This window comes from Oryza sativa, chromosome 5 (genome assembly GCF_034140825.1).
Source record: "Oryza sativa Japonica Group chromosome 5, ASM3414082v1".
Lineage (NCBI taxonomy): Eukaryota > Viridiplantae > Streptophyta > Magnoliopsida > Poales > Poaceae > Oryza > Oryza sativa.
Genome location: NC_089039.1, coordinates 2,858,455 through 2,881,868, shown reverse-complemented (window position 1 = coordinate 2,881,868; position 23,414 = coordinate 2,858,455). Strand labels below are relative to the sequence as shown.

The 23,414-nt window shown below is 40.4% G+C and overlaps 4 protein-coding genes and 1 non-coding gene across 5 annotated transcripts; 2 read left to right on the top strand and 3 right to left on the bottom strand.

Moving 5' to 3' along the window:
• Nucleotides 1-1,619: 1,619 nt before the first annotated feature.
• On the top strand, nucleotides 1,620-4,754 carry LOC4337823 (uncharacterized). The gene is made up of 7 exons (XM_015784791.3): nucleotides 1,620-1,979; nucleotides 2,908-2,974; nucleotides 3,376-3,422; nucleotides 3,761-3,848; nucleotides 4,132-4,265; nucleotides 4,349-4,447; nucleotides 4,530-4,754. Exons 1-7 carry the CDS (start codon nucleotides 1,758-1,760, stop codon nucleotides 4,602-4,604), a joined length of 732 nt encoding a protein of 243 aa, XP_015640277.1. The 5' UTR covers nucleotides 1,620-1,757; the 3' UTR covers nucleotides 4,605-4,754.
• Nucleotides 4,755-7,675: 2,921 nt separating this feature from the next.
• On the top strand, nucleotides 7,676-8,603 carry LOC107275706 (monothiol glutaredoxin-S8). Its single transcript, XM_066310496.1, has one exon. The coding sequence runs from the start codon at nucleotides 7,676-7,678 to the stop codon at nucleotides 8,018-8,020; it is 345 nt and encodes a 114-aa protein (XP_066166593.1). The 3' UTR covers nucleotides 8,021-8,603.
• Nucleotides 8,168-14,585, bottom strand: LOC4337822 (anaphase-promoting complex subunit 7). The gene is made up of 18 exons (NM_001425671.1): nucleotides 14,437-14,585; nucleotides 14,034-14,102; nucleotides 13,730-13,780; nucleotides 13,455-13,592; nucleotides 13,299-13,361; nucleotides 13,000-13,115; nucleotides 12,694-12,778; nucleotides 12,084-12,143; nucleotides 11,402-11,447; nucleotides 10,957-11,030; nucleotides 10,641-10,691; nucleotides 10,367-10,567; nucleotides 10,250-10,294; nucleotides 9,885-9,978; nucleotides 9,670-9,815; nucleotides 9,302-9,531; nucleotides 8,845-8,905; nucleotides 8,168-8,751 (listed from the first exon to the last, which is right to left on the bottom strand). Exons 1-18 carry the CDS (start codon nucleotides 14,503-14,505, stop codon nucleotides 8,665-8,667), a joined length of 1,686 nt encoding a protein of 561 aa, NP_001412600.1. The 5' UTR covers nucleotides 14,506-14,585; the 3' UTR covers nucleotides 8,168-8,664.
• A 1,209-nt stretch (nucleotides 14,586-15,794) lies between these two features.
• LOC4337821 (probable serine/threonine-protein phosphatase 2A regulatory subunit B'' subunit TON2) lies at nucleotides 15,795-21,763 on the bottom strand. The gene is made up of 12 exons (XM_015784917.3): nucleotides 21,460-21,763; nucleotides 20,150-20,241; nucleotides 19,865-19,927; nucleotides 19,644-19,742; nucleotides 19,157-19,315; nucleotides 18,550-18,621; nucleotides 18,342-18,474; nucleotides 18,164-18,228; nucleotides 17,950-18,025; nucleotides 17,704-17,805; nucleotides 17,325-17,517; nucleotides 15,795-16,465 (listed from the first exon to the last, which is right to left on the bottom strand). Exons 1-12 carry the CDS (start codon nucleotides 21,629-21,631, stop codon nucleotides 16,225-16,227), a joined length of 1,467 nt encoding a protein of 488 aa, XP_015640403.1. The 5' UTR covers nucleotides 21,632-21,763; the 3' UTR covers nucleotides 15,795-16,224.
• Nucleotides 16,969-17,088, bottom strand: LOC112939116 (small nucleolar RNA snoR104). The gene has a single exon (XR_003242658.1). It is a non-coding gene; the product is annotated as a small nucleolar RNA snoR104 (small nucleolar RNA).
• Nucleotides 21,764-23,414: the final 1,651 nt, after the last annotated feature.

The window sequence follows — 23,414 nt, the reverse complement described above, 5'->3', positions numbered from 1 at the left end:
CCAACTGCACTTTAGCTGCACTAGCCATCACATAGTTCTCATCCACTTTCCACAACGTCGAAAATGGATTCCCCATGCTGGGAACATGTTGTCACACCTCAAGTCAGCCGATATCTCCACTCGTAACTCGCCATCGACCTTCCTCCTTTATCCAATAACCCGAGCTTCAATTCATAGCACGTTCCATTATCCCCATGTTCTCTAAGGGTGAGTTTGAGGAATAGGGGATTGAGAAGATTGGGAAGATACGCAAAACGAGGTAAGCCATTAGCATGTGATTAATTGAGTATTAACTATTTCAAATTGTAAGAATGGATTAATATGATTTTTTAAAGCAACTTTCCTATAGAAATTTTTTGCAAAAAACACACCATTTAATAGTTTGGGAAGCGTGCGCGCGGAAAACGATGTGCTATCTCACTCATTGTCCATGGAACGAACGCACCCTAAGTTTGCCATAATCGATGGATGCACTAAGGCATAGGACGTGTTCCTCCTCCGCTTTTGTTGTCGTCCCATCACCGGATCCCCTCCATCGTTGCCGCTTCCTTTGCTCGCCAGAGCGGCCCTAGGGAAGAGGAGTGGTGCAAGTCGACATTGTTCCCACGGGACCAAGCCAAACCGTTTGGCTTTAGCTCGAAGAAGTTCCTATGTAGTTGGACCTAATTAGCCTATTATACTAAGGAAAAATTTAAGATTGAGGAGTGGATTTTCAGTTTGATTTGTTTCAAAATGATTCCCATTGCCGTGAAATTTTGTTTAGAGTTTTTATATTTTAATTTTATTAATATACCATTTCCAAAAGTATTTTAAAATCTGAAACTTTTAGCCACGTCTGTTCGTCTAGCGTGGCCAAATAACTTTTATCATGTCACCATTGTTGGCGTGGCAGGACAATGCTGCCACGCAAAAGTTCAGTTTTCGAAAATATTTTTTGAAAATGTCTATTAATAAAATTAAAGCATAAAAAGTCTATTTTTTAAAAAAAAAAAACGTTGCCGTTGGGTCGGAGACGAGTTGGTTGGACTTGGAGGTGTCAGCTCAGCTTGGCGCCGAAGGGGATTTTTTTTTTCTTTTTACATTTGTTTTTCGCATGGTGGGGGATCAATCTTATCCGTTCACTTCATATCGCACGGTCCAGAGTGTTCCCGCACCTCTGTATATTTTTCTCCCTCCACACGATTCTCTCTTGTTTTCTAAAAAAAAGAAAAGATAAACTCGAGAAGTTCGAGAAGAAGCGAAAAGAAAAACTAGGACGGGACTAAAACTTCTAAGTCTCTATCACATCGGATGTTTGGAAATTAATTATAAATATTAAACGTAGACTATTAATAAAACCCATACATAATCTTGGACTAATTCGCGATACGTATCTATTGAGCCTAATTAATACATGATTAGCCTATGTGATGCTACAGTAAACATTCTCTAATTATGGATTAATTAGACTTAAAAAATTTGTCACGCGAATTAGCTTTCATTTATGTAATTAGTTTTGTAAGTAGTCTATATTTAATACTCTAAATTAGTGTCTAAATAGAGGGACTAAAGTTAGAGTCCCTGGATCCAAACACCACCTAGAGTCACTGACATGTAGGTCCATACCAGGCCCACATGTCAGTGACTCAAAACTCATGTGAATTAAGGTGAAAGGATCTCTCCATCCGAAGCGGAGGCGGCGGACTATCCACCGAACACCAGCGGCGGCGGCGGAGACGGCGGCCACGGCGGAGGAGGAGGGAGAGGGGTCGGGGGCGATGGCGTCGGTTGCCGCGGCGGAGGGCGCGGCGGCGGCGCTCCGGTCGGTGCTGTCCCGCGCGCAGCAGGCGGCGGCGCGGTCGGGGCGGGCGCCGGAGTCCGTGCGCGTGGTGGCGGTGAGCAAGACGAAGCCGGTGGGCGTCATCCGCGGCGTGTACGACGCCGGCCACCGCTGCTTCGGGGAGAACTACGTCCAGGAGCTCATCGACAAGGCCTCCCAGGTTTCCCTCGCCCTACTTAGCTTTCCTCGCGGAGCTCTCGCCCTTTTATCTTTTCTCGCTGGCTGTGTGATTGTGAATTTATCGATTGCGATTGAGAGAAAATTGTTGATCCAACTCACTCCTGAGGTCTCATAGATATACGGTAGTGAGCAATTTAGCATCGTCATGCATTTTCCCGTAATAAAAATCAGCAAGTAGTTAATTTCGTAATCAATCCTTCGCAGCGCGTTAATTTTGTGTGTAAGCTTTACTGCTTCGTCGATTAGAATAGAATCATCGATCATGTTAGCTTGTTAGTAAATGAACTGGAAAGCGGCTTTGTAGTAGAATCTTGATCCTCGAACATTATAGCTCCATTTGGAACACTGAGTTTCATAGGTTTTTCACAGCAATTCCATAGCAAACAGTTCGATTCTGGGTAAAGAGCAGAGGGATCCCCGTGTTGTCAACTGATTGGAAGCTGTAGGCGCTCTGCCGTTGCACTATGATTAGTTCCAAAGAGTTTGGCTTACAATCAGTTGTACTTTGAAGAGAGGATGTGTTGGTTTTGTGTGGTGATAATTTTGTTTGGATTGGCCTCACATCATGTGAATCATGTACATCACTAAACCTTATCTGTAGATTATTTTGAGATATTCTCATTCATGGTTTCTCTTCTCATGGTAATGTATACATAAGTATTGTTTGATTTTGAACCTGTAGTGAATCATGATTCATGAAAATAAAGATAAATGTCAAGGAATTCACTGATTATTCCTCTCACCGTGTTCTGTGTTCATATGTAACAAGCACTCCACTTAGTGAAGCATTATTCCTTTTCTTCCTCTTTTATATTCACTTGGAGTTCTTCTTGGATGTTTTTCTTGAATTAAATGACCTCAAACATATTCAAACTTTGGCAACTGAGCAAGTATTGTCTGTTTTGCAGCTTCCAGAGGATATTGAGTGGCATTTCATCGGGAACCTTCAAAGCAACAAGGCCAGAGCCCTCCTAGGTTGGTACTTGTAATTAAGACGATGTGCTTGAACTTTTTTTTTCCCTCTCTTTCACTGGTTAGCCATGGCTATCTCTAAAACATGGCTTTAGTTTCTTACTGCCAATTTTGTCGGCCGTTCAATATATGCTTTCTTGTTCTTTTATTCTAGCAGCCAGAGTTATCTACTCTCAATTACTCAGTTTGTTGAATAGTTAACTGTGCAATTGACTATTATGTGGGCCTTCTGTATGTTCCTAAATGTAAAGCACTGAATTACATTCTTGTTCTGGTTTCATGGAACGTTAGACTCATTCTTTATCAATGAAGCTATCAATTTTGTTTGAATATTAGGTATTTGAAGTTTTTTTTCCAGGTTTAAAATTCAACTAAGTTTTATCTTCTTGTGTTTTGACCTACAGCTGGTGTACCAAATCTTGACATGGTCGAGAGTGTTGATGATCAGAAGGTAAACATCAAATTAATATTTCTTCGTGTGATTACTTTTTGCTTTGAAATACTAACGCTATAAGATACACCATATTTATCTGATCAATCATCAACTCAACATACTTATTTTCGGATAATTAGGTATCACTTACAGGTTCAATGAAAGTAACATAACAAAAAAATAGTATGCCTTAATGATTGCATATCAATGTTGTAGTAGAACTTGATATTATTTCATATTTTGTATAGCATGACTTCAGTTGCATCACTCATAAGTTAGGGAAGAATAATTGGTTGTCAGATCAGTTTCGCAATCTTGCAACTGTAACAAGATAAATGCAATGTTTGCTTTTTCAGATTGCCAATCGCCTTGATCGTGTGGTAGCTGACTTGGGAAGAAAACCCCTTAAAGTCTTAGTCCAGGTCAACACCAGTGGAGAAGAATGTGGGTACTCTAATTTCCTTTACAGTACTACTTTTTAACTTAATTTCTGGTAGCAACAGATCTACATGCGTTGGGTTGGTTATAAACTTACAATAGAATTCATATGATTGTTTGCATCTCTGTTCCTTATTGTTATACTGTCCAGCATTGCTACGCATCGGATTGTCTGTAGTCATGGATAAGTACGTGGAATGATCAATCTTGCATATGGAAGCACTATATTCTTGTGCACAAGCATTGAATATTTTATCCATAGCTCTGAAATTGAATTGCCATTCTGCAGCGAAATTTGGAGTAGATCCATCAGGATGTGTAGAGCTTGCAAAGCATGTCAAATTAGGCTGCCCGAATCTCGTGTTTTCTGGTTTGATGACAATAGGGATGCTTGATTACTCCTCAACTCCAGAGAATTTCAAGGTTATTTTCTGAGACACACTTAGCTGGACTATATTTTCCATAGGGGTAAGGCCTAATATATGTGCAATTTGTTGAACAAATAGGCACTGGCTAATTGCCGGAAAGAGGTGTGCAAGGAGCTTGGAATTCCAGAGGAGCAGTGTGAACTGTCTATGGGCATGTCTGCTGATTTTGAGCAAGCGGTAAGAACAGGTTGCAACCATCATGTTAATAGATTTAGTAACTCAATGTCTAACATTTTCTACTGTTTCTGCGTTTCTACAGATTGAAATGGGAAGCACAAATGTTAGAGTTGGATCGACTATATTTGGTGCAAGAGAATACCCAAAGAAGAATTAGGATGGTTATGCGATCAGGTTTTGCTGCGACATAGCATGCATAGAATATGTATGATTTTGCTTTAACAGTTGGAAAGTTGATAATAAATTATCCATTGAAACTTCAGCTTTTTGCACCATTTGGAAATAATAAGGATATCAGTTTGCCTGAGTGCCTAATCTTTTATTTAAAATATTCAGACAGCATAGGATGACAGGAATTCCAATTTATTTCTTTGGTTCTTAAGCTGTATCCTGCCTGATTCATCCTTAGTTTCACAATAATATAGGCATTAAGTGGTCAAATACTTCTAAGCACCTTGACAGGTGCAATCAACAAACACCCATTCTTTTTATGAACGAAACAAACATCTATTCTGCCTAAATGTGAATTGACTTTTTTGTGATACTGTGACAACAAACCGCAGATGGCATCCATCTTTGTTTGGATCTCCTCTAATTCCAGTTGATTCTCGTCTTTGCCCTCCTCACCGTAAAGTTTCAAATATCTTCAATTGGTATACGTGTAAAAGCTATCAACTGGAATCATCTGGAAGACTGTAGAGACATTTTAGATGCAGCACACGGCATTTGGAATATCATAGACAGGCACCCCAAGAAGGCACTTCAGCTCATCACCTGAGCTGAAGCCCATAGTCATCCAACCTTGTTGCATTGTAGCAGATAGATTCTGATAACTCCTAGCAGCAATCAGAAAGATAAATATGGAAATGAAAAAAAAAAGAACATCTTGAAAGGTTTGTAATTTTCTTGCTTGTTTTGTTTCTAGTTTTTACACTTCCCATATACTCCCTAAAAAAAGGAGTATAAAGTCTAATTGCCTGGCTCTGACTGGCAGTAATTTCCCTAAAGAATAGGGAGAACAATTCCATGCTCGGCATGGTTTAAAGTTGATCTATTTGATTTGTTCTTTTTTTTTTTACAATTGTCATAAGTTTCACATCTTCTTGATGCCCTCATCTCCTCAAGCCACATAGGGTATGTTCTTACTATAACAAATGATTTAGTCTTTTAACTTTTCATAGACCACAGAAGCTATGTTTCATTGTGTGATGTTGTATGAAATCATAACTTGTCTCCTACAAAAATTTAAAACAATTGATTAACTCATCATTTACCCAATGATCTCTGATTTTTTTTCCCTGAACAATACTCGTTTTGCCATCGCCATTGCTCTATAATTCGCAGGTTCCATGCTTCAATTCCAGTAAACTTCTCTAAGAATTATGTTGTCCACATCAAGGTTCTTTATACCGTACTGTTGTACAACACTGAATGCTTTTTGTCACAGTTTGGAAGATAAAGATTATCCTCACAGAAGAAATTCCCTAATCTGTCAAATACAATATGCATGGTTGATCTTCCACTTGCAGAATCCATTCCATTCCTTTCATTATAAATATCATTGCTGCAACTGCCCAAGGTTCCATGTTTCCCACAATCTGCCACATACAGTGTGGCATGGGATCTCCTGAGACCACACTCTACCTGGAATCCCTACCCTATATCAGACCAGATGCTCCTTATCCATATGAAATTCCATCATCCTGGTCTGTTTTGAAAGATTTACCGATGGCAAAAGCGATCTCGGATCGCGGCATCGCTTGCTGTCCATATCTGGTGAGAAAACTAGTGGGGAGAAGAGAAGCCTCTGCTGCTTTTGGAGATTCGCTTTAAGTTATTGGATAGAGCAGCACTGATCAAGTGGTTAATGGCCATTGTTGTTCTTGAGGGATTCTGTGTGGAATCTGGCTCCCCTGATTGCTGATCTGACCCTTCGAGAGGTTGATTCTGGGTTAATACGGCAGAAACTGAAATTGTCTGTAATTATCACTAGCTGTGGTTCAGACTTGAGAACATTGTTCTTGAGCTGACGATAACTCTAAGGAATGATGTGGTCTGAATGTGAAAGTAAAAGATAAGAGTAAGTTCTGTGACAATTTGATAATCCAGGTACCACAGTACTGACTGAAATTACTGAATTGTCAAGTATAGCTGACATGAAGTACAAAATGTATTAGTTTCCTAGTATTTCTTTGTCCCTTTGCATCAGATGTCTGATTGGATCAGTCCCTATCCCGGATCCAGAGTTTAATAGCCTCACAAATGTCCAAGGATGCTCTTTAGCCTTTGTTGTAGCTTCAGTGATATACCTGCAGAAGTAGCTTTTGTTGTACGTAGCAAAGCAAGATTTTGTCAGTTTGGCTGCTCTGTATTGTCTCAAATGAAACAAGTTTATCAGAACATAGGATAAACTAATTTAATTGCTGATCTTCTTTGACTCCTAAGATCATCATAACTTGCAGGTCTCTTTACGTATACGCATGTCGGCATGTGTAGACCATGGATTAAGTTAATCTGACAGCCAGTATTCACATTGGTTATCTCTGATCGTGTGTTAATTCACTCCCAAACATCATACATAGTACCGAGTTACATTGTTACGTATCGACAGTCTAGTGGATTGCTGATCATCCTTACCGGATAAAAGAAAGAAATCATAATCGAAAAAGTAACCTTGCACAGCACGATCATCGTTCATAACAAAAATTATCAGGTGTATCAGGCCTTTTCAAAATGCAGCCACCTTTTGTGCAAAAAAAAACGCCGCAAATCGTTTCCGTCGCCGCCAAAATGTTCCATATTCCTTACCAACCTATCTATCAGCTCATCTTTTTCACAACCCAGAAATGGTGCCAAGCATTATCCCAAAACCAAAAGAGAGAGAGAGAAGAAAAAAAAAACCCGCAGAAATGCATAAATCGATCGATCGCCTTTAATTATTCCTCTGAAGATTCTTTAACTCCATCTTCACCCAGCATTTGCACGCGCGATATACCATTTCGCCAACATGCATAAGAACACTATATAAGCATGCCTTCCCTAACCTCTCAAATGCAAGCACAACCAGCAGATCAGCATCACTAACAAGTGACACAACCTCGATCGATCGGGCGATCACCGCCGGTGACATCCATCCAGCCAAAGATCCCGGCGCATTCCGCGGCCAGGTCGTAGTCGCCGGAGACGGGGAAGAAGACACTAGGCACATAGACATTTGCATATATAGAGATGGACAGGGTGACAAGGCTGGCGTCGCAGAAGGCGGTGGTGGTGTTCAGCAAGAGCTCGTGCGGCATGTCCCACGCCGTGACGCGCCTGCTCCGGGAGCTCGGCGTCGACGCCCGCGTGGTGGAGCTCGACGAGGAGCCCGCCGGCGCCGACATGGAGAACGCGCTCGCCGGGATGTTGCTCGCCGGCACCGCCGCCAACGGCGGTGGCCGCGGCCGCGGCGTCGTGGTGCCGACAGTGTTCATCGGCGGCAGGCTCGTCGGCTCCACCGACCGGGTCATGTCGCTCCACGTCGCCGGCGGCCTTGTCCCGCTCCTCCGCGACGCCGGCGCGCTCTGGGTGTAGCCTGCCACACCAAGCTGCATGCCAGTGTAGTAGAGAAGCCAGCCAGCTCCAGCTGCTGGCTAGTGTACGTATACGTATGTACCACTGTGCGTGGTAGAATCGCCGTACTTATACATACCGTACGTATCTGATCACTGCACAGGTTGTACGACTTGCAGCCCCTTTTTTGTCGCCATGATATATAACACAATAATGTAAAAAACAATAATACATGGAGAGCAAATTAACTACTACCCCGTCTCAAAATATAGCACCCTAATATCAAATGAGACATCCTAGATACCAGGAATTTGGACTGTTGGGTACTAAGTTGCTATATGTTAGGACAGAGGTAGTAATAAAGTTTGACTTGAAACCAACAAGTTCAGTTCACATTTCCCCAGCATTAGAAAAATAAACCTACGGTGAGCATTGCAACTCTACGACGAGGTTTCGCGTTAGCAAGAAAACTTACTCGCGGTAAGGGAGAGGCACCCGTCGTCGTCACTCGTCTTCCAGTTGCCGTGCCTTCCAAGTTGCTAGTTGATATATGGCAATTGAGGGGCTCTCCTGCTGTGGCAGCGGCTGCAGATTTGGTCCTCTTTCGCAGTTGACGCTTGGTAAGAGGTGGTGCCTTGGGTTGATGTGAGTTGATCAGGTTTTTTCTACAGTAGTTCAGCGTCGTCTTGATCACCGTCGACATCGTCAGCTTCGTTCTCTTCGTCCTCTTCAGGCGCGTCCGGGTCTACTCCCTGCATATGGAAAATCAGAGTCATTTTTTTTCTTGTTCTGGATGTGAGAGCTGGGTAGGCTCCATGATAGATGGTTACATATGGAACACGAACCTTCATTTGCTTCTCTAAGCGTTCCAATCCTTTCTTTGCGGCCTCATTATGTGGGTTTATCCTGCATCACGGGTGGAAACTTTTTCAACTAGAACATGAAATAGTTATGTTGGCACATGGATAAGTAGTAGCCAAAGGTTATAAAAAAACGAATTCCACCAGCTGAAACAGTAGTGTCTCCAAAAAAATTTGTATCATACAGATAATTCAGTTCACCCCGTCCAACCCAGTTATCGGATTCAGCACAAAACTTAACTGCTACATAGTCCAGGAACCAGCATTACAATCTTACCCACATACTTTAGTTATATCCAGTATATCAATGCATTATATATTGACTACTTGTGTGTTGAGTGTCTCAAGTACTCTTTGGGTTTCAGGTCAATAACAAAAGAGGAAACACGCTATTGCAACAATGATGCTATTTGACAGTTCAACTCCAAGAGAAAAGTCGCACCTTAGAGCAGATTGGTAGTGGGAAAGTGCATCAGAAAGCATATTCGTTGCTGCAAAAACTTGAGCCAACTTGATGTGTAGAGAATCATCTGTCCACTGTCTTAGATATCTTTCAAGCAGCAATACTGCATCCTTATTTCGTCCTTCAGCGACATGCAGATCAGCCAAAGCCAATGCAGCTCCCAGAAATCCAGGTTCAAGACGAATGGCGGATTCATAGAACTTCCTAGCCTGGAAATTGTGCAATGAATTTGTCAAAGGGTACTATTATTGAGGGGAAGTATGCAAACTATAATTGTGACCAAGTGACTAACTGACCATTACCAAAATATAATTGAGGTATAAATGACCAAGGAAAATAAATATTACCTTCTCTCTCCCACTGGAACTGATAGCATGCACATCACCAACTAATTTGAGAGCTTTTGCAGACTGATGCATAACCTTCATTGCTTCACGTGCAGTGAATAATGCATCTTTGCATTTAGAGAGCGCTAGATAAGCACGTACCAATCCTGATATAGTATATGTATTAGACTGATGGTATGATTTGATCTTCAAAATCAGGAGCATCACCAAAATACCTTGATAAGAGCGAAGATCGGCCCTAAGTTCTTGAGCTCCCCTGAAGTCTGTGACTGCCAAATCAGGTCGATTCAACAAAAGATGAAGATTTCCCTTGAAAAGCAATAAGCAAACAATAAGCCTGACGTGTGGATAAACAAAAACAAAGGTAGCAAAGTTACAAGTATACAACTTCCCAGAGTAAATACCAAGAAAAACCATCACAACATTTTGGTTTTAACTTTGATAAAATAACATTTTGGTTTTAATCCCACGCAATTCATTGCAGAGATTTCTCTATAATACTTTGCAAAGCAAGAAAATGCCACTGCATGTCTACAACAGTGCAAAATCCAGTCGTTCGGACAATCTTTTGCATTATTACCTTCATGATATATCCAGTTATATGTCTATCATCAACTCGGAGACTCTGTTGAAGGAAAATCAAGGAACATTAGGATCAAGATTAGCTTTCAATAAAAGATTATGTAACGATACAAACCTTTTCAGCATATGTCAAAGCTTTTCTTTCATCTTTTCTTTCCCACAATGCTGCAAGAGCAAGACATGTTTCTGGTCTTGCAGGGTCAATATGCAGCATATCATGTACCAACTTGTTAAGCTTTGTGTAGTCAGATTTTGACTTAAGGAGAATTGCATACTCATCCATATATGTCATGATGTTTGGATCAATTAACCGAGCCTGCAAGGAAGCAAATAATTTTACCACATACTTACGTTTTAAGGGGTTCCAAGTCTATACTTGTTAATTTTACCTTTTCAAAGTTCATGATAGCTTCATCATTCCTACCTATGATGGCTTCAACCTTCAAATAATAAGCTCCAAATTCAGGATCAATTCATAATGGAGGGGAATTAAATCCACCAAATGAAAATTTTAAGAGGAACTCCAAAATTTCAACACATAACAAAAGGAAATTTTATAGACAGGACAGAGGAGCACAGCAGAACCAAACATGAAGTACATAAACAATAAGAAGTATGACATAGCCATGGTGCTCAATGCATCAAGAATCCACATGTTACAGAGAGCACATAAAACATAAACAGAATGCTTGAAGAAAAACAAACCTTAGCAATTTCCAGCAAGATGTGCACATTGTTCGGGAATCGCTGCATTAAGTCTAGATATATGTCAAGGCCACCTAAACAAAAAAATAACATGATTATATTTTGCGACCACTATAAATGAATTTGGCATATCAGTATTACTTCTTCAAGTTTATGCTTAACAGATGAGAGGATACAAGCAAACAAATCGAAGTTAAGAAATGTTGACTATCAAGCTTTACCCAGTGGCACAAGGACCAACACCAAAGGAACAAGGGCCAACAGAAAATTAAGACATAGATGACAATACAGGGTGATATAACACATTAACACTACATATCATTTGTTTAGTAGTGGAAATCCTCTGTAATCATGCAACACGATTTTTTGACAATGACAAAAATAAAATAAGTGCATCTTACGTTTAGAACTGTCAAATGAATTTGGATTAATGCTATTTTATCACCTTTATAATCATGTGAAGCAATGCAACATTGGGCCTCAACATAGCGCTGTTAAGAAAACAATGATTTAAGTCAATAATTGTTTGAGTCAACCAATAACAAGAACAATAAGTATGATCAACTGTATGCTGCATGAGTTAAGTAGAGTTTGCAAGGAAACTCTTATACATAATTGAGCCCAAATCTAAAGCAGCACTGTAGCTGTGAGCGGAACAAAATGGGTTCTTCTGATAAATCCACAACATAAAAAAAAATACAACTGCATGTGATCAGTAGGTACAATATCATGGTGCTTCCTAATGTTCTAGTATTGATCACAGTATCCCCACTACAAGAAAACAATAGAAGTGCAGGTGTGCATTTGTTGACGCAGTGGTGACAAATTATTTGTGGTCAGGGAAAAGAACTCCATGAGTTAAAAGCTGTGCATGATAGAACTGTTCCACAAGTGGGCTCAGTTCATACAATGGTAACATAGAGCTGAAAAGGAAAGGACTTCATTCCCACTCTTCCAATTTAATAAGTTTCGAAAGTAAAAGTGGTTTTGAGGTTCAATAATCAATGTAAATAAAATATACTAAGAAAATCCAGCATAGAAGTTTACTTGTATCAAACATAAGAAATGTCAAATATTTTTGGGGTTCGCATGTTCTATCTACACAAGGGTGCAAGTAGTTCACTTACGTTCCACCAACGCTGTGCATCTAAAGAGTCACCTGGAGCCTTGCCTCCTCGATTTGGTGCCTACAGAGAATACCACATCTTCAATTGCATGATAAACTGATGTGCGCTCATTATTTCCTTTTTGCAGTGCTCACGGCGCCAAAGGAAATATAGAAAGGATAAAAAATTGGTGGGATGATGGTTCTGTAATAACATTGAATTGTGCGAAGGTAAATATTGTATATGAAATAAAGAGATCATCAATAAAATAAAGGGATATATTATATAGAACTATTAACAGCATGTAATTTACTTCTTTTTCTCTGTTGCAGTATGCATCTTCCATCAATAAAATATCATTGTTTATATGATGCTGAGAAATGGTCCTTTGATGTAAAGCAAAACAAACAATGACCTATGTAGTTGTGTAGCAATACTGGCCAAGGCATGGCATCAATGGGATTAGACAGCCTATATACATGGCAAGCATAATAGGCAACCAGAAAAAATGGCAGGCAATCAAGCACTCAAGAGTCTTAGGATCTAGCATAACTAGTATTTATCTGACCTCACTAAAACTGCACTATATTCAGTTTGAAAATACAAGCTGCCTATGGAGCAAAACACTTACTTGTGAGAATATCAAAGAGAACTCCTTTGAAGAAAGCCCCATTTCAGCCAAAGCTGTAATAGCCTCAAAAACATAAGGGCATTGCCTGTCATAAGAGCATATAGATGTAGAAAGAAATTTGTCAAACTAAATCTTCATGAAATGGCCAAGTGAGGGGCAATATTTTTAATGGTGAAAAAAAATGTTGGTTTCTGTATCAATGTTTAGGGGGAAACGTGATATGCAAAAGAAAATGGTAGTTATGTGATCGTTTGCACTGTTGCAGAATTGAGGAGCTAGGAAGCAAAATAATTTGGCATTGCATACCTCAGGCACTCTTTATAACATACAGCAGCTGCACGATTATTTCTGGATATCCGATATAGCTTCCCTAACATCAGATTCATTTTTAGAGTCCTCGCTTTAGAAGGAATCCCTTCCATCTGCAGGCAACATAGAGGCCATGTTTTGCATCATATGTCTTCCATCATACAGAAGAAGCTACCACAAGTGAGTCCGAGTCATCCTACATATATTCAGATGATCCTGCCTTTCCACTTCCCAGGATGGAGTAACATTCAGGAATATAATAGAGAACTAAACAAAGGTGAATGAAAAATGGAAACCTCTTGAAGTGCTTCACGATGCTCACGTAGAGCAGAATAGCAAAGTGCAATTTTAAATTTCACCTGCAACAGTAGAAAAAGAATGAGTTGCTTGCTAGATATGACAAATAAATAACAACGAACGGAATATCTAATGGCCTGCCGAGCTGTTTTCACCTCATTTTCATTGAGTGGTGCAAGACTTGAAGAATTTGGAGAAGGAGACCGGCCAGTGGCAGTTACTGAGCTTCTAGTATTACTTGTTGCTTGCCTAGGAATGTTTTTGCTGTATTGCATAGCTTGTTTGTAGGCACTCTACCATGGTGAAACAGGAAATAAGAGACTAAGATTTCAGAACTGGGGTCTGAATCATGTGTTACATTTCCGAATACAATGAAATCCCAAAATGCATTATCGTTTTTCTATCAACATAGATTTATCGGCAATATTACCAGTGCCCTGCGAAATTCTTTCTCTCCATGCAAAGCATCACCATGCAGTACCTGCAATACACTGACACCTTAAGCTCCAAGAAGATCAATATTGGACCTTCTAGACAACAGAAATCGACAATGTAAAGTTCTTCTAGATGAAGAATCCTCAGTTAAGCTCCTAGCAACAAAGCAACAACATAAACAGACTTCCCATAGATTAAGTAGCGTAAATGCTTCAACGATCCAACTCTGGACAGAACAAGGACTATCAATGGTTAAGACCAAATTAGCACCATTTCCCGAGCTACTCAATGGAGCTTACCAAGCTTTCCACCTTCATGGACATACCAGCCTCGCTGCTCGCAGGTGATGAAGACACAAGAAAGCACCCCTGCAAGTAACAAACTAGCATTATCTCCACCCGAAATCAATCTCGATACATTATGAAACAGATAACAAAGACAAAAAAAAAAATATCTCGCGCCCAGCCAGCCCGATCGCACAATCACCCAACCACCCGCCCAACCTCGCGCGGCACAGGCGATGAACCAACCACAGGTCCCAAGACGAGAGACGAGACCCAAGCGAGCCCGATCCACGCGCGCGCAGGTGCAGCGACTGATTCGTGGGGGCAAAAGCGAAACCCTAGTGATTCGGAGAGGGGAACTGGGGCGGGAGGGAGGGGGAGGGGGAGGGGAGGGAAGGGAGGATGGGGGGTTACGGACGAGCGTCTGGGCGCAGTCGTAGAGGCCGGCGTCGACGAGCGCCGCCATTGACTCCCGCGCCGCCTCCATCTCCGGCGACGGCGACGGCGAGGCTACTCGGGGAAAAAGTTTTTGAATTGGAATTTGTGGTTCGGAGATTTGTCCACTCCACTCCGCTGGCTTCACTTGTCAGCTTTCGTTTCAAAATGGATGGGGTTTGCGCTGTTTGGCGGCACATTTTGGCCCGTTTCAAAGTTGTTTTTTGAAATTAAAAGGTCAAATTAAGAAAAAAAATCAAGTCAAATTAAGAGTTATTAGTGTGTACTCCATCCTAATAGACCAACTTTATACTAAGATACGACAACAACTCTATGTTCAGATAAATTGGTTATGTCAATATTTATTTTATTAGATGTGTCACGTTTTTATATGAAATTAGTTTTTTTTCCAGACAGAGGGTGTGTTCCAACCAGGGGTTCCCAACACTAAGTGCCCGCACGGAAAACGGAGTAGCGATTAGCGGGTGATTAATTAATTATTTGCTAAAAAATTTTTCAAAAATAGATTAATTTGATTTTTTTAAGCAACTTTCGTATAGAATTTTTTTAAAAAAAACGCACCGTTTAGCAGTTTAAAAAACGTGTGTGTGGAAAACGAGAGAGATGGGTTGGAAGAGGGGCTGCCGAACACAACCTCTAGTAGTGTCCAAAAGGGCCGAACCGGCATCACCACTGTATTTAACCAACCAGTAAATAAGGGGACCCAACAAAAATAAGCATATGTTGTTGAAAGTTTTTCAAAATATTTACTCCCACCATCTATAAATATAGGGCATTTGCAATTTTGCATCGTCTTTTCCAAACAAGTAAGGCCCCTTTGATTTGTAGGAAAAATGTAGGAATTTTAGAGGATTTCAATCCTATAGAAAAAATCCTATGAAGTCCTTTGAAACAAAGGATTGAATCATATCCAAGCTTTTAAAATTCCCATGGAATGAGTAATCCTATATATATTTTAGAGGAAAGTTAGCAAGAGTTCTAACCTCTTGGAACATTTTCTCTAAGTCTATCTCTCAAATCTCTCTCATTTGATTCATGTGTTTTTCCTGTGGCCCAATCAAACGGCCATTCCTGTGTTTTCCCTGTGTTTTGCAATCCTCTGTTTTACAATTGTATTCCTGCCAGAATCCTATGTTTTTTCTATTCCTTTGTTTTTTCATTCCTACGATTCAAAGGGGTCCTAAAGTTGTGTAAGGCATCAAACGAATTTCATCTCAACCTTAAACACTGCTAGAAAACGTAGAGGGAGCAGTCAATGAAATCTGTGCAATCTTCCAAATGCAGAAAGTAGAGCACGTCCAAATGAAAGCAAACTAGTGATTGGCACGGAGAAGGGCACAAATAACCACTGCATCAAAGGGCATACAATGTATTTTTGCGTATATAGACTTGCAGTTGCAAACCGAATTACATGCGTGGTGTCGCATAGACGTACAAATTCCACAGGCTGAGGCTTTCCTTTCTGCATCCAACCAAGCCCTGCGGTAATACATCTGGTCGACACGACAAAACCATGTTCAACTCAAAATATGTCAGATTTCACTCCGGTTACACAAATGGAACACTTACAGGTTACAACAAGTCTCCCAGCGAACAGGTTGAACTTGATTCTAATACACTATGTAAGCTACAATGGCACACATACAGTGGTACAAGCAATTGCCCGTGCCTTGCGGTTGCGAGATACCAGCAATTGCCAGTGCCTTGCGGTTGAGAGTTTACCAGGTTGGTTGCACGGCAGCTGGAGAACTCAGGCCTCTTCCACTTGCTCTTCCTCTTCCTGGAGGAGGTTCTCTCTGTTGTCGTGGGCCCAGAAGCCGCGCACATCTATAAGCATGCTGGCAATAGTCCCGCCTTGCTTGCAAGATAGAAGATCTGTTAGTGCGATCCTGAGAGGATCTGCCGGCTTTACCATGTCCCAGATTTCATCCCTCACGTCTTCGATGCAAAGTTCATAGTTTCCGCCTTCAATCCATTTCTGGTGTACATCCCTGGAAACGATGACGAAGTTGCTTGAGTAAGATGAACAATCGAAGTAAAAATAATGATGACTGGTGATCTAACTGGCAAACCTATTAGAAGTTTAATATGAATAACTGTTCCAAAATGGTTTTTTGATGGTAAAACCACTTAGGTCTTGTTCGGTTAATCCCTCCCACAAGGGGATTGAGACGGTTTTGGAGGGGATTTATTCCACACCTATTGTGGTGTATTGGTGTGGAATTAATCCCCTCCAATCCCTCCCTCTTGGGATTAACCGAACAAGGCCTTACAAAGGTCCAAAGGATATTACAAATATGTATGACATCTAGTTTGAACCATTCCTATAGTCTATTGAACACATCAAGATTTCCTAATTATTTACTAATTAGTTCTCATAAGAAACTGAGAAAATACTGAAGTATATAAAAATATGTACACGTGCAAATGAAGATGTTGCACTTGTGAGTATGTAAGAAACAGCGACACCTATGTGCGATTGAACCAATGTCATGGTGATGTCCTGCCCACTAAGGCCAGCAAAACTGTCTAATAGTTCAGCAAGCAAACAAAATGGCAGATTAAATCTAGGAAGATTGTATCAGGCAGGAATGCTAACTCTCACATCCTCCTTTCTTTTCTTCCGAGATAAAAGTTAACAGAGGAATAGAATAGCAGTAAATTATTCAGCATGTGATTGCAGAGGCTGTTCCCAATTTTGACAAAAACAATGCTAGCTCAACTTTTATATGCCATGGAAAAGCTATTCTAATGAACAACAATCAACTTTCTCCTGCTTAAGCCACTTTTCCGAAGCAGATGTTTCCGTCACTGCCCAAAAAATATACAATACAGATTCCCCGTACATACCTAAATAATGTATGGATATCAGCAGTTGTCAGGAATCCCCTTCCATTAAGATCAAGGCATCTAAATAGGTATGTCAATCCTTCAGGAGTATCTTTGTTTTCTAGAGCCAAAACAAAGTCAAGAAAGCTTTCAAAGTCCATTTCACGACTGTTGCCACCTCCAACTTTGCTCCGGCGTACATGCTCATCAAAAACTGGAAAAAGAAAAGAAGTTATAATATTGTTTATCTATTCACGACTAAAGATTTATGAAATACACCATGATCTATGTGTATAATGCATAAAAAAACTTCACATACTGCAATTGCATGTTTCTTTTTGGTTAGGACGTCTAGAAAGACAAACATAAAGTATCATGAGAGCAGATAATGGATTTTAACCTCTTTCAATGAAGATATCAGTCAATGTGCCATCTGCATATTCCTTGAGCTCCTGTTTGCTCAATGTTCCATTTGTATCTTTGTCAAGTGCAAGAAACATATCTGCATGGGACCATGCGCATTAGGTAGATCATCAACTATACTGCAATAGAATGGCAAAAGGTAACTTTTTGGAGAGCACTGATTGTGTGCTACTGCTACCCAAAAGAAAAATCAGAAAACCAGACATGAGGGTGGCTGGCATACCACAAATGCGCTGAGCTGACGTCAGGGAAAACCAATTTTCAGCCTGCTCAGTATCAGTAACCTCTTCCTCACTCTCCTGAAAATATAGTTGATAAGAATCGTAACCACAAAGAAACAGAATATAGGATACAGCAATATTATGTTGTAAGCCTATAAGGGTATAAAATTTACAGAGTTTCTACCAGCAAACCATGAAATATGTTTCTTCTATTACCTGATGTAGTTCCATAAGTTCCTGAAGACAATTGCTCAGCAATACTTTCTTTATGCATGCTTTCCCTGAAAAAAAAATGTATCGATTACAAACAGTTAGCTACTCTTACAAAGAATAAATGTATCGATTAAAGTAATTTGCATATTAATACAACTGCACTTAAAGGTTGGTTCTAAACCTCGTCTGTGTGGATCGCAGAAGAAAAAGAACTTGCGTGCAGCTATGCGGCAGTACATTTGAACAAATGCTGATGGCATATCACGCAGTTGTGCCAAATTGGGGATAAGCCCTCTTATGTATGCTTCCATTTCCTGTTAATAGAATTAAGTCATGTCAAACATTACTAAGGTGTGCAATGGCGTTAACGTGTGTTAGGATGTCCTTACATGAGGTTGAAGGAAACCATCAGAATCCTCATCAAGCTCACTCATATCAATTCTCGCTTGTGTGAGAGATACCTGAAGAAATTAGTTAAAAGAATGTCATACAATTGTATACGCAAGGAAAAAGAAACAGTAGCATGCATGATAATGATTTGAAATAAGTTACAGCTATAAATATGGATTCAGCAAAAAATTTGCTGGATGGGAATTCAGAGTTTATGTGATGTTTCAGACTTAAATGTGACCCATTCTGATGTAATAGGAGGAAACGATTTTAGCTTCCTTGGGCATTGTTACACCCATCAAGTTTATTTTGGTGAATGACATGACTCATGTTCTTGTATTGTAATAGCGATTTGGTGTTATTGCTTTGAATGGCTTTTCTAATAAAAGCTAACTAACAATAATAATGGAGCAACTGATGATAACATATAACTAGCCTACTTTGTCATTTAGTAAAAAGAACTAGGAGTACATCCAATGGGAAATTGGAAAAGAAGCATGGTGTGGGCTAGAATTACCAGTTTATCAGAGATGCAAATGGAAGACATCAAATATTACACAAAACAAATTTGGTAATCCTAATAATATTTGTTTGAAAATAACTTACTGTCCGCATAACATAAAGATAAAATGGTAGGATTGCAATTCTCCCAGAATCATCCTTCTCAAACTTCATAAAATTTGAAGGGCTGAAGAAACGCTTGCACTTCTGGCCGATCTGCTCTGTGCATACTGTTGCAATATGGCAAAAGTCTTCATAATTCATCTGCAAGACTCCAGAAAAATAGATGAGCAAGGTAATCGAACCAAAACTGCTACATGAACAACTACACCAAACACAAATACAGATACAAGGATCATCGTTAGATTTACAGGGCAGTATGTACACCAAATTCAAGCAAGTAGCAATGAACTAAAAAAATCCCCTAAAAGAGATTAAGCATATCACACCAAAAGATTTTTTTCATTTTGGATGAGTTTTTTGCGTGCATATTGTAGACATATGATGCATATTGTCATCCAAGGATCTGAACTTTTTAGATTAAAAACTGGCAGATTGCTGGTCTGAAATAAAGGTACATAAAACAACCTACCTTTTCAGCACCTGTAGCATCATCAATAACGCAATTTTCTCTGAGACAAACCCACATGGCATCAAGATCATCAGCATTAAGCAGAAGTTCAGATTGTTTCTGCCATTTGTTTAAAATAACTATTGTAAGGCCCAAACCATGAGAAGGTTAAATGGCAATGCAAGTAAGCTGCCAACCAAACACGAATATCTCAATAGCAATAAGAAGAAATCAAACATTACCTTTAGAAACCTGTACTTTGCCAATTTCTGAACTCTATTGCTAATGGATCCATCTTCAGGTTTCTGTCCATAAAGGAGATATTAATTTCATGAGTTGACGAGAAGGCAATGCATTCTTGAATCAGAACTAAACTATGATACTTAGGAAACCAATATCTTTTTTATCATCGTTTGTCAAAGCAGCTACTGTTGTCAAGATCTTTATTTTGCTTACGCTGCGAATTTGATAATAACGTAAAAGATTATGAAATCTCGGTATCCAATAAACTGAACCAAGCTGTGCACCTTCTTATAAAAACTTGGAATGGCACCAGCTTCCATACTCTTCCGTTGGCGCTCCTTGAAAATCTCAAGCAGTATCCTTTTTGTTTCCAGTTCTGCGATCAAAGGTTTAAAACAAATAGTTTACAAGCAGGCACATGAAAAACATGCGAATATTGATCAACAAAGCAACCATGTTATTGTAGCAAATGCACCCAAAAATTGCATGCCAATGAGACATCTTATCTTATAGTCCCTAATTCCACAAATGCGATTAAAACAGAAAAGGACAACTAAGCCTCAACTATATGCACTATATGGATCAAAGTTTTCCTGAACTAGCTGGGAGATATCCTCAAGCCACATTACCAATAGCCTCAGCTTACGTATCAACAAGTAAAACGCACATGACTAAAATCTGATGTTTGTCTTCCTACAATGCCACTACTCACTCGTCTGTGGCCGATAAGCCTACAGTGCCTTACTACTCCTACCACTACTTACTCGTCTGTGGCCGACAAGCCTACAGTGCCTTACTAGTTACTACTCCCTATGTACCAAAAAAAACCCAATCCTAGCGATGCACCCCAGGATTGGGTTTTTTTTTGGGGGGGGTGGGGGATGGAGGGAGTATGTGAAAAGGACTCCCAGAAGATTTCATCTTGTGACTTTTGTGAAAGCCTCAAAGGTGAAAAGCATATGCCTCTCCACCCAAATCACCCAGTGGAAATCAAGCAAGAGTGAGTTCATTTCAACATCCACCGGCTGCATTATGCAATTTCAAACCTGAGGCACTATAACTCATCCAGTAACCCTTCCCACTAGAGCACCCTAACTTCTACTCCCCAATAGCATCACCATTTCGTGGAAGAGACGCGTAAACCCTAACCTTATCGCCATCTCCACGACGAAGACTCAAAATCCCAGCCCATCACCCTACATTGCCACTACTGACTGCGTCCACAGCCGGCAAGCCTTCCTCTGTGCAGAGGACTCCCAGAAGCCTGAACATCTTGTGAGTTGTGACCTTCGTCAAATGTCAAGAAACTATGCCGCTCCACCCAAATCACCCACTGCAAATCAAGCAAGAGCGAGCCCATTCCACGCATCCACACGCTGCGTTATGCAATCTCAAACCTGAGGAACACATAATAGTAATCCTTCCCACTAGAGGGGGGCCCATAATTTCTCCTCCCCAATCACATCATCATTTTCATGGAAGAGACGCGTAAACCCTAACCGCACCGCCATCTCCACGATGAGGAACGGAATCCCGGCCCGGCCAAACACCACAGGAAAGGAGAAGGGATGGGGCGGCGGCGAACGGCACTGACCCATCAAGGCCTCGGATCCGAGGCCGGCGCCCGTGCCGACGAAGCGGCGGAGGTTGCGGACCCACGGCATGGACGAGGCGGGCGGGATCCGCCTCCCGCCGCCCCCCGCGGCCGACGAGGCGCCATCCCCGCCGCCGCCGCCGTCCCCGCCGTCGCCGGAGGCGGTGCTCATCGCCGGCGGGCGGCGAGGTGGGCGGCGGATCGGAGCTCGTCGGAGCGCGTGGGGTGGGGGGAGTGAGGCGTTGTGGCTGTTGTCGCCTTGTCGGCTCGATGGCTCGAACGCGATTCGATTTTTGGTTGGTGTGTCGAGATCGAGCCAGCCGGATGCGTGTTGTTGGGGGTGAAGAAAAAAGACAAAATGCGTATGAAATGAAATCTTTCGAATTCGAAATACTGCAGATTTCATTCGATGTTTCTTTTCTATTTGCAAAAATATAAAATTCATTTTTTCCCTTAAAGGTGGTTGAGCTCTTATCTCTACATTCCTAACTCACATTTCTCATTTTTCGCACGCACACTTTTCAAATTGTTAAACGTGCATATTTTACAAAAATTTTCTATATGGACATTACTTTAGAAAATAATATTAATCTATTTTTAATATTTTAGCTAATACTTAATTAATTATGCACTAAACGATGCTTTGTTTTGCGCGCTAGGGAGTTAGGCTTCCCAACCCTCTCCCGAAGCATAGCCAGTGTAGGGTAAGTGATCGTCATGTGTATACGGTTATAACAATGATGGTGTTAGACTTATAGATGGTTAAGTCATGCGGAGCAATGTAAAATTGATGGTGTTGTCAAGTTAATGGAGCAATGTAAAATTGGTGTGGATCTAATTTATTCCAAAAGAACCTTGCTACAACTGTAGCTCTTATGGGTGGGCAGAAAAAGACCGGACCGAAAAGACAAGATCAAGACCGAGCAATTCGGTCCTAAGTAGTGAAATGCCGAATTTAGTTTGGTCAATTCGGCTAGTCTCATTGGTCAACCGAAAAGACCAAATTAACAAAAAAAAATGTCCAAATGCAACTTACGATCCACTGAGTTCAATAGGGTTAAATTCTAATTTTTCACATCTCTATTCCTTCTAGACATGAAAAAAAAAGTCTTTACTCATACGTACTACTCCCTCCGTTTCACAATGTAAGTTATTTTAGCATTTCCCATATTCATATTGTTGTTAATGTCTAGATTCATTAACAACAATATGAATGTAGGAAATGCTAGAATGACTTACATTGTGAAACGAAGAAAGTATTATTTTTGTGATTTTTGTGTTGAAAATTTCTATGATCGCATATATGAAACTATTGTTGAATTTTGGTCTGGACCGAGACCAATAATGAATTTTTCGGTCTTGACATTTTTACGTTAAAATTCGGTCTTCACTTTTCAATGACCAAACTAACCGAAAGGCCGAAGACCGAGACCAAAATTTTCGATCGGACCGATGCCCACCCCTAATGGCTCTAGCCAAATATTTGTACATGGTAAATTGTGGCATAGTGTGCTGGTAATCAAGCACAATTTAATTACTCCGTATATGATATCACTGTGTAGGTTTATGTACTATCTAACTACGATAGAAAATATCATAGTGAATAATATTTATTTCACATCATAACCAGTCTTCAGAGACATTGAAATATGTTGAAGTAGGTCTCAAATTTAGAAGAGAACAGCAATTTTTTCGTGCTAATTTACCTACAAGATATCAAAAACTAGGTACGGTTAATATAATAAGGGCGATACATTGTTTAAACACATACCAAAAAATCAGTAGGTTATAAATGGATCGTATCACTGTCAAATAAAATAAAATGAACTGTTCGTTTGTATGAGAATTTAATAGGCGAAATTTGCCATTGTAAGAGCAACATAACAATGGAAAAGCAATGCTAGTTGGTATTAGCTAGTTCATGTACATTCACATGTAAAATAAAAAATTGCTAT

Coding starts and splice junctions, on each gene's coding strand:
- LOC4337822 (NM_001425671.1), bottom strand. CDS start 14,505: ATGGAGGCGGCGCGGGAGTCAATGGCGGCGCTCGTCGACGCCGGCCTC. Junction 9,979..10,249: donor TAACTGGATATATCATGAAG/GTAATAATGCAA, acceptor TTGCTTTTCAAG/GGAAATCTTCATCTTTTGTT. Junction 8,906..9,301: donor CACTACCAATCTGCTCTAAG/GTGCGACTTTTC, acceptor CCCGTGATGCAG/GATAAACCCACATAATGAGG.
- LOC4337821 (XM_015784917.3), bottom strand. CDS start 21,631: ATGAGCACCGCCTCCGGCGACGGCGGGGACGGCGGCGGCGGCGGGGAT. Junction 20,242..21,459: donor CGGATCCGAGGCCTTGATGG/GTCAGTGCCGTT, acceptor CTTTGATCGCAG/AACTGGAAACAAAAAGGATA. Junction 19,743..19,864: donor CAAAGTACAGGTTTCTAAAG/GTAATGTTTGAT, acceptor AACAAATGGCAG/AAACAATCTGAACTTCTGCT.
- LOC4337823 (XM_015784791.3), top strand. CDS start 1,758: ATGGCGTCGGTTGCCGCGGCGGAGGGCGCGGCGGCGGCGCTCCGGTCG. Junction 1,980..2,907: donor TCATCGACAAGGCCTCCCAG/GTTTCCCTCGCC, acceptor TCTGTTTTGCAG/CTTCCAGAGGATATTGAGTG. Junction 2,975..3,375: donor CAAGGCCAGAGCCCTCCTAG/GTTGGTACTTGT, acceptor TTTGACCTACAG/CTGGTGTACCAAATCTTGAC.
- LOC107275706 (XM_066310496.1), top strand. CDS start 7,676: ATGGACAGGGTGACAAGGCTGGCGTCGCAGAAGGCGGTGGTGGTGTTC.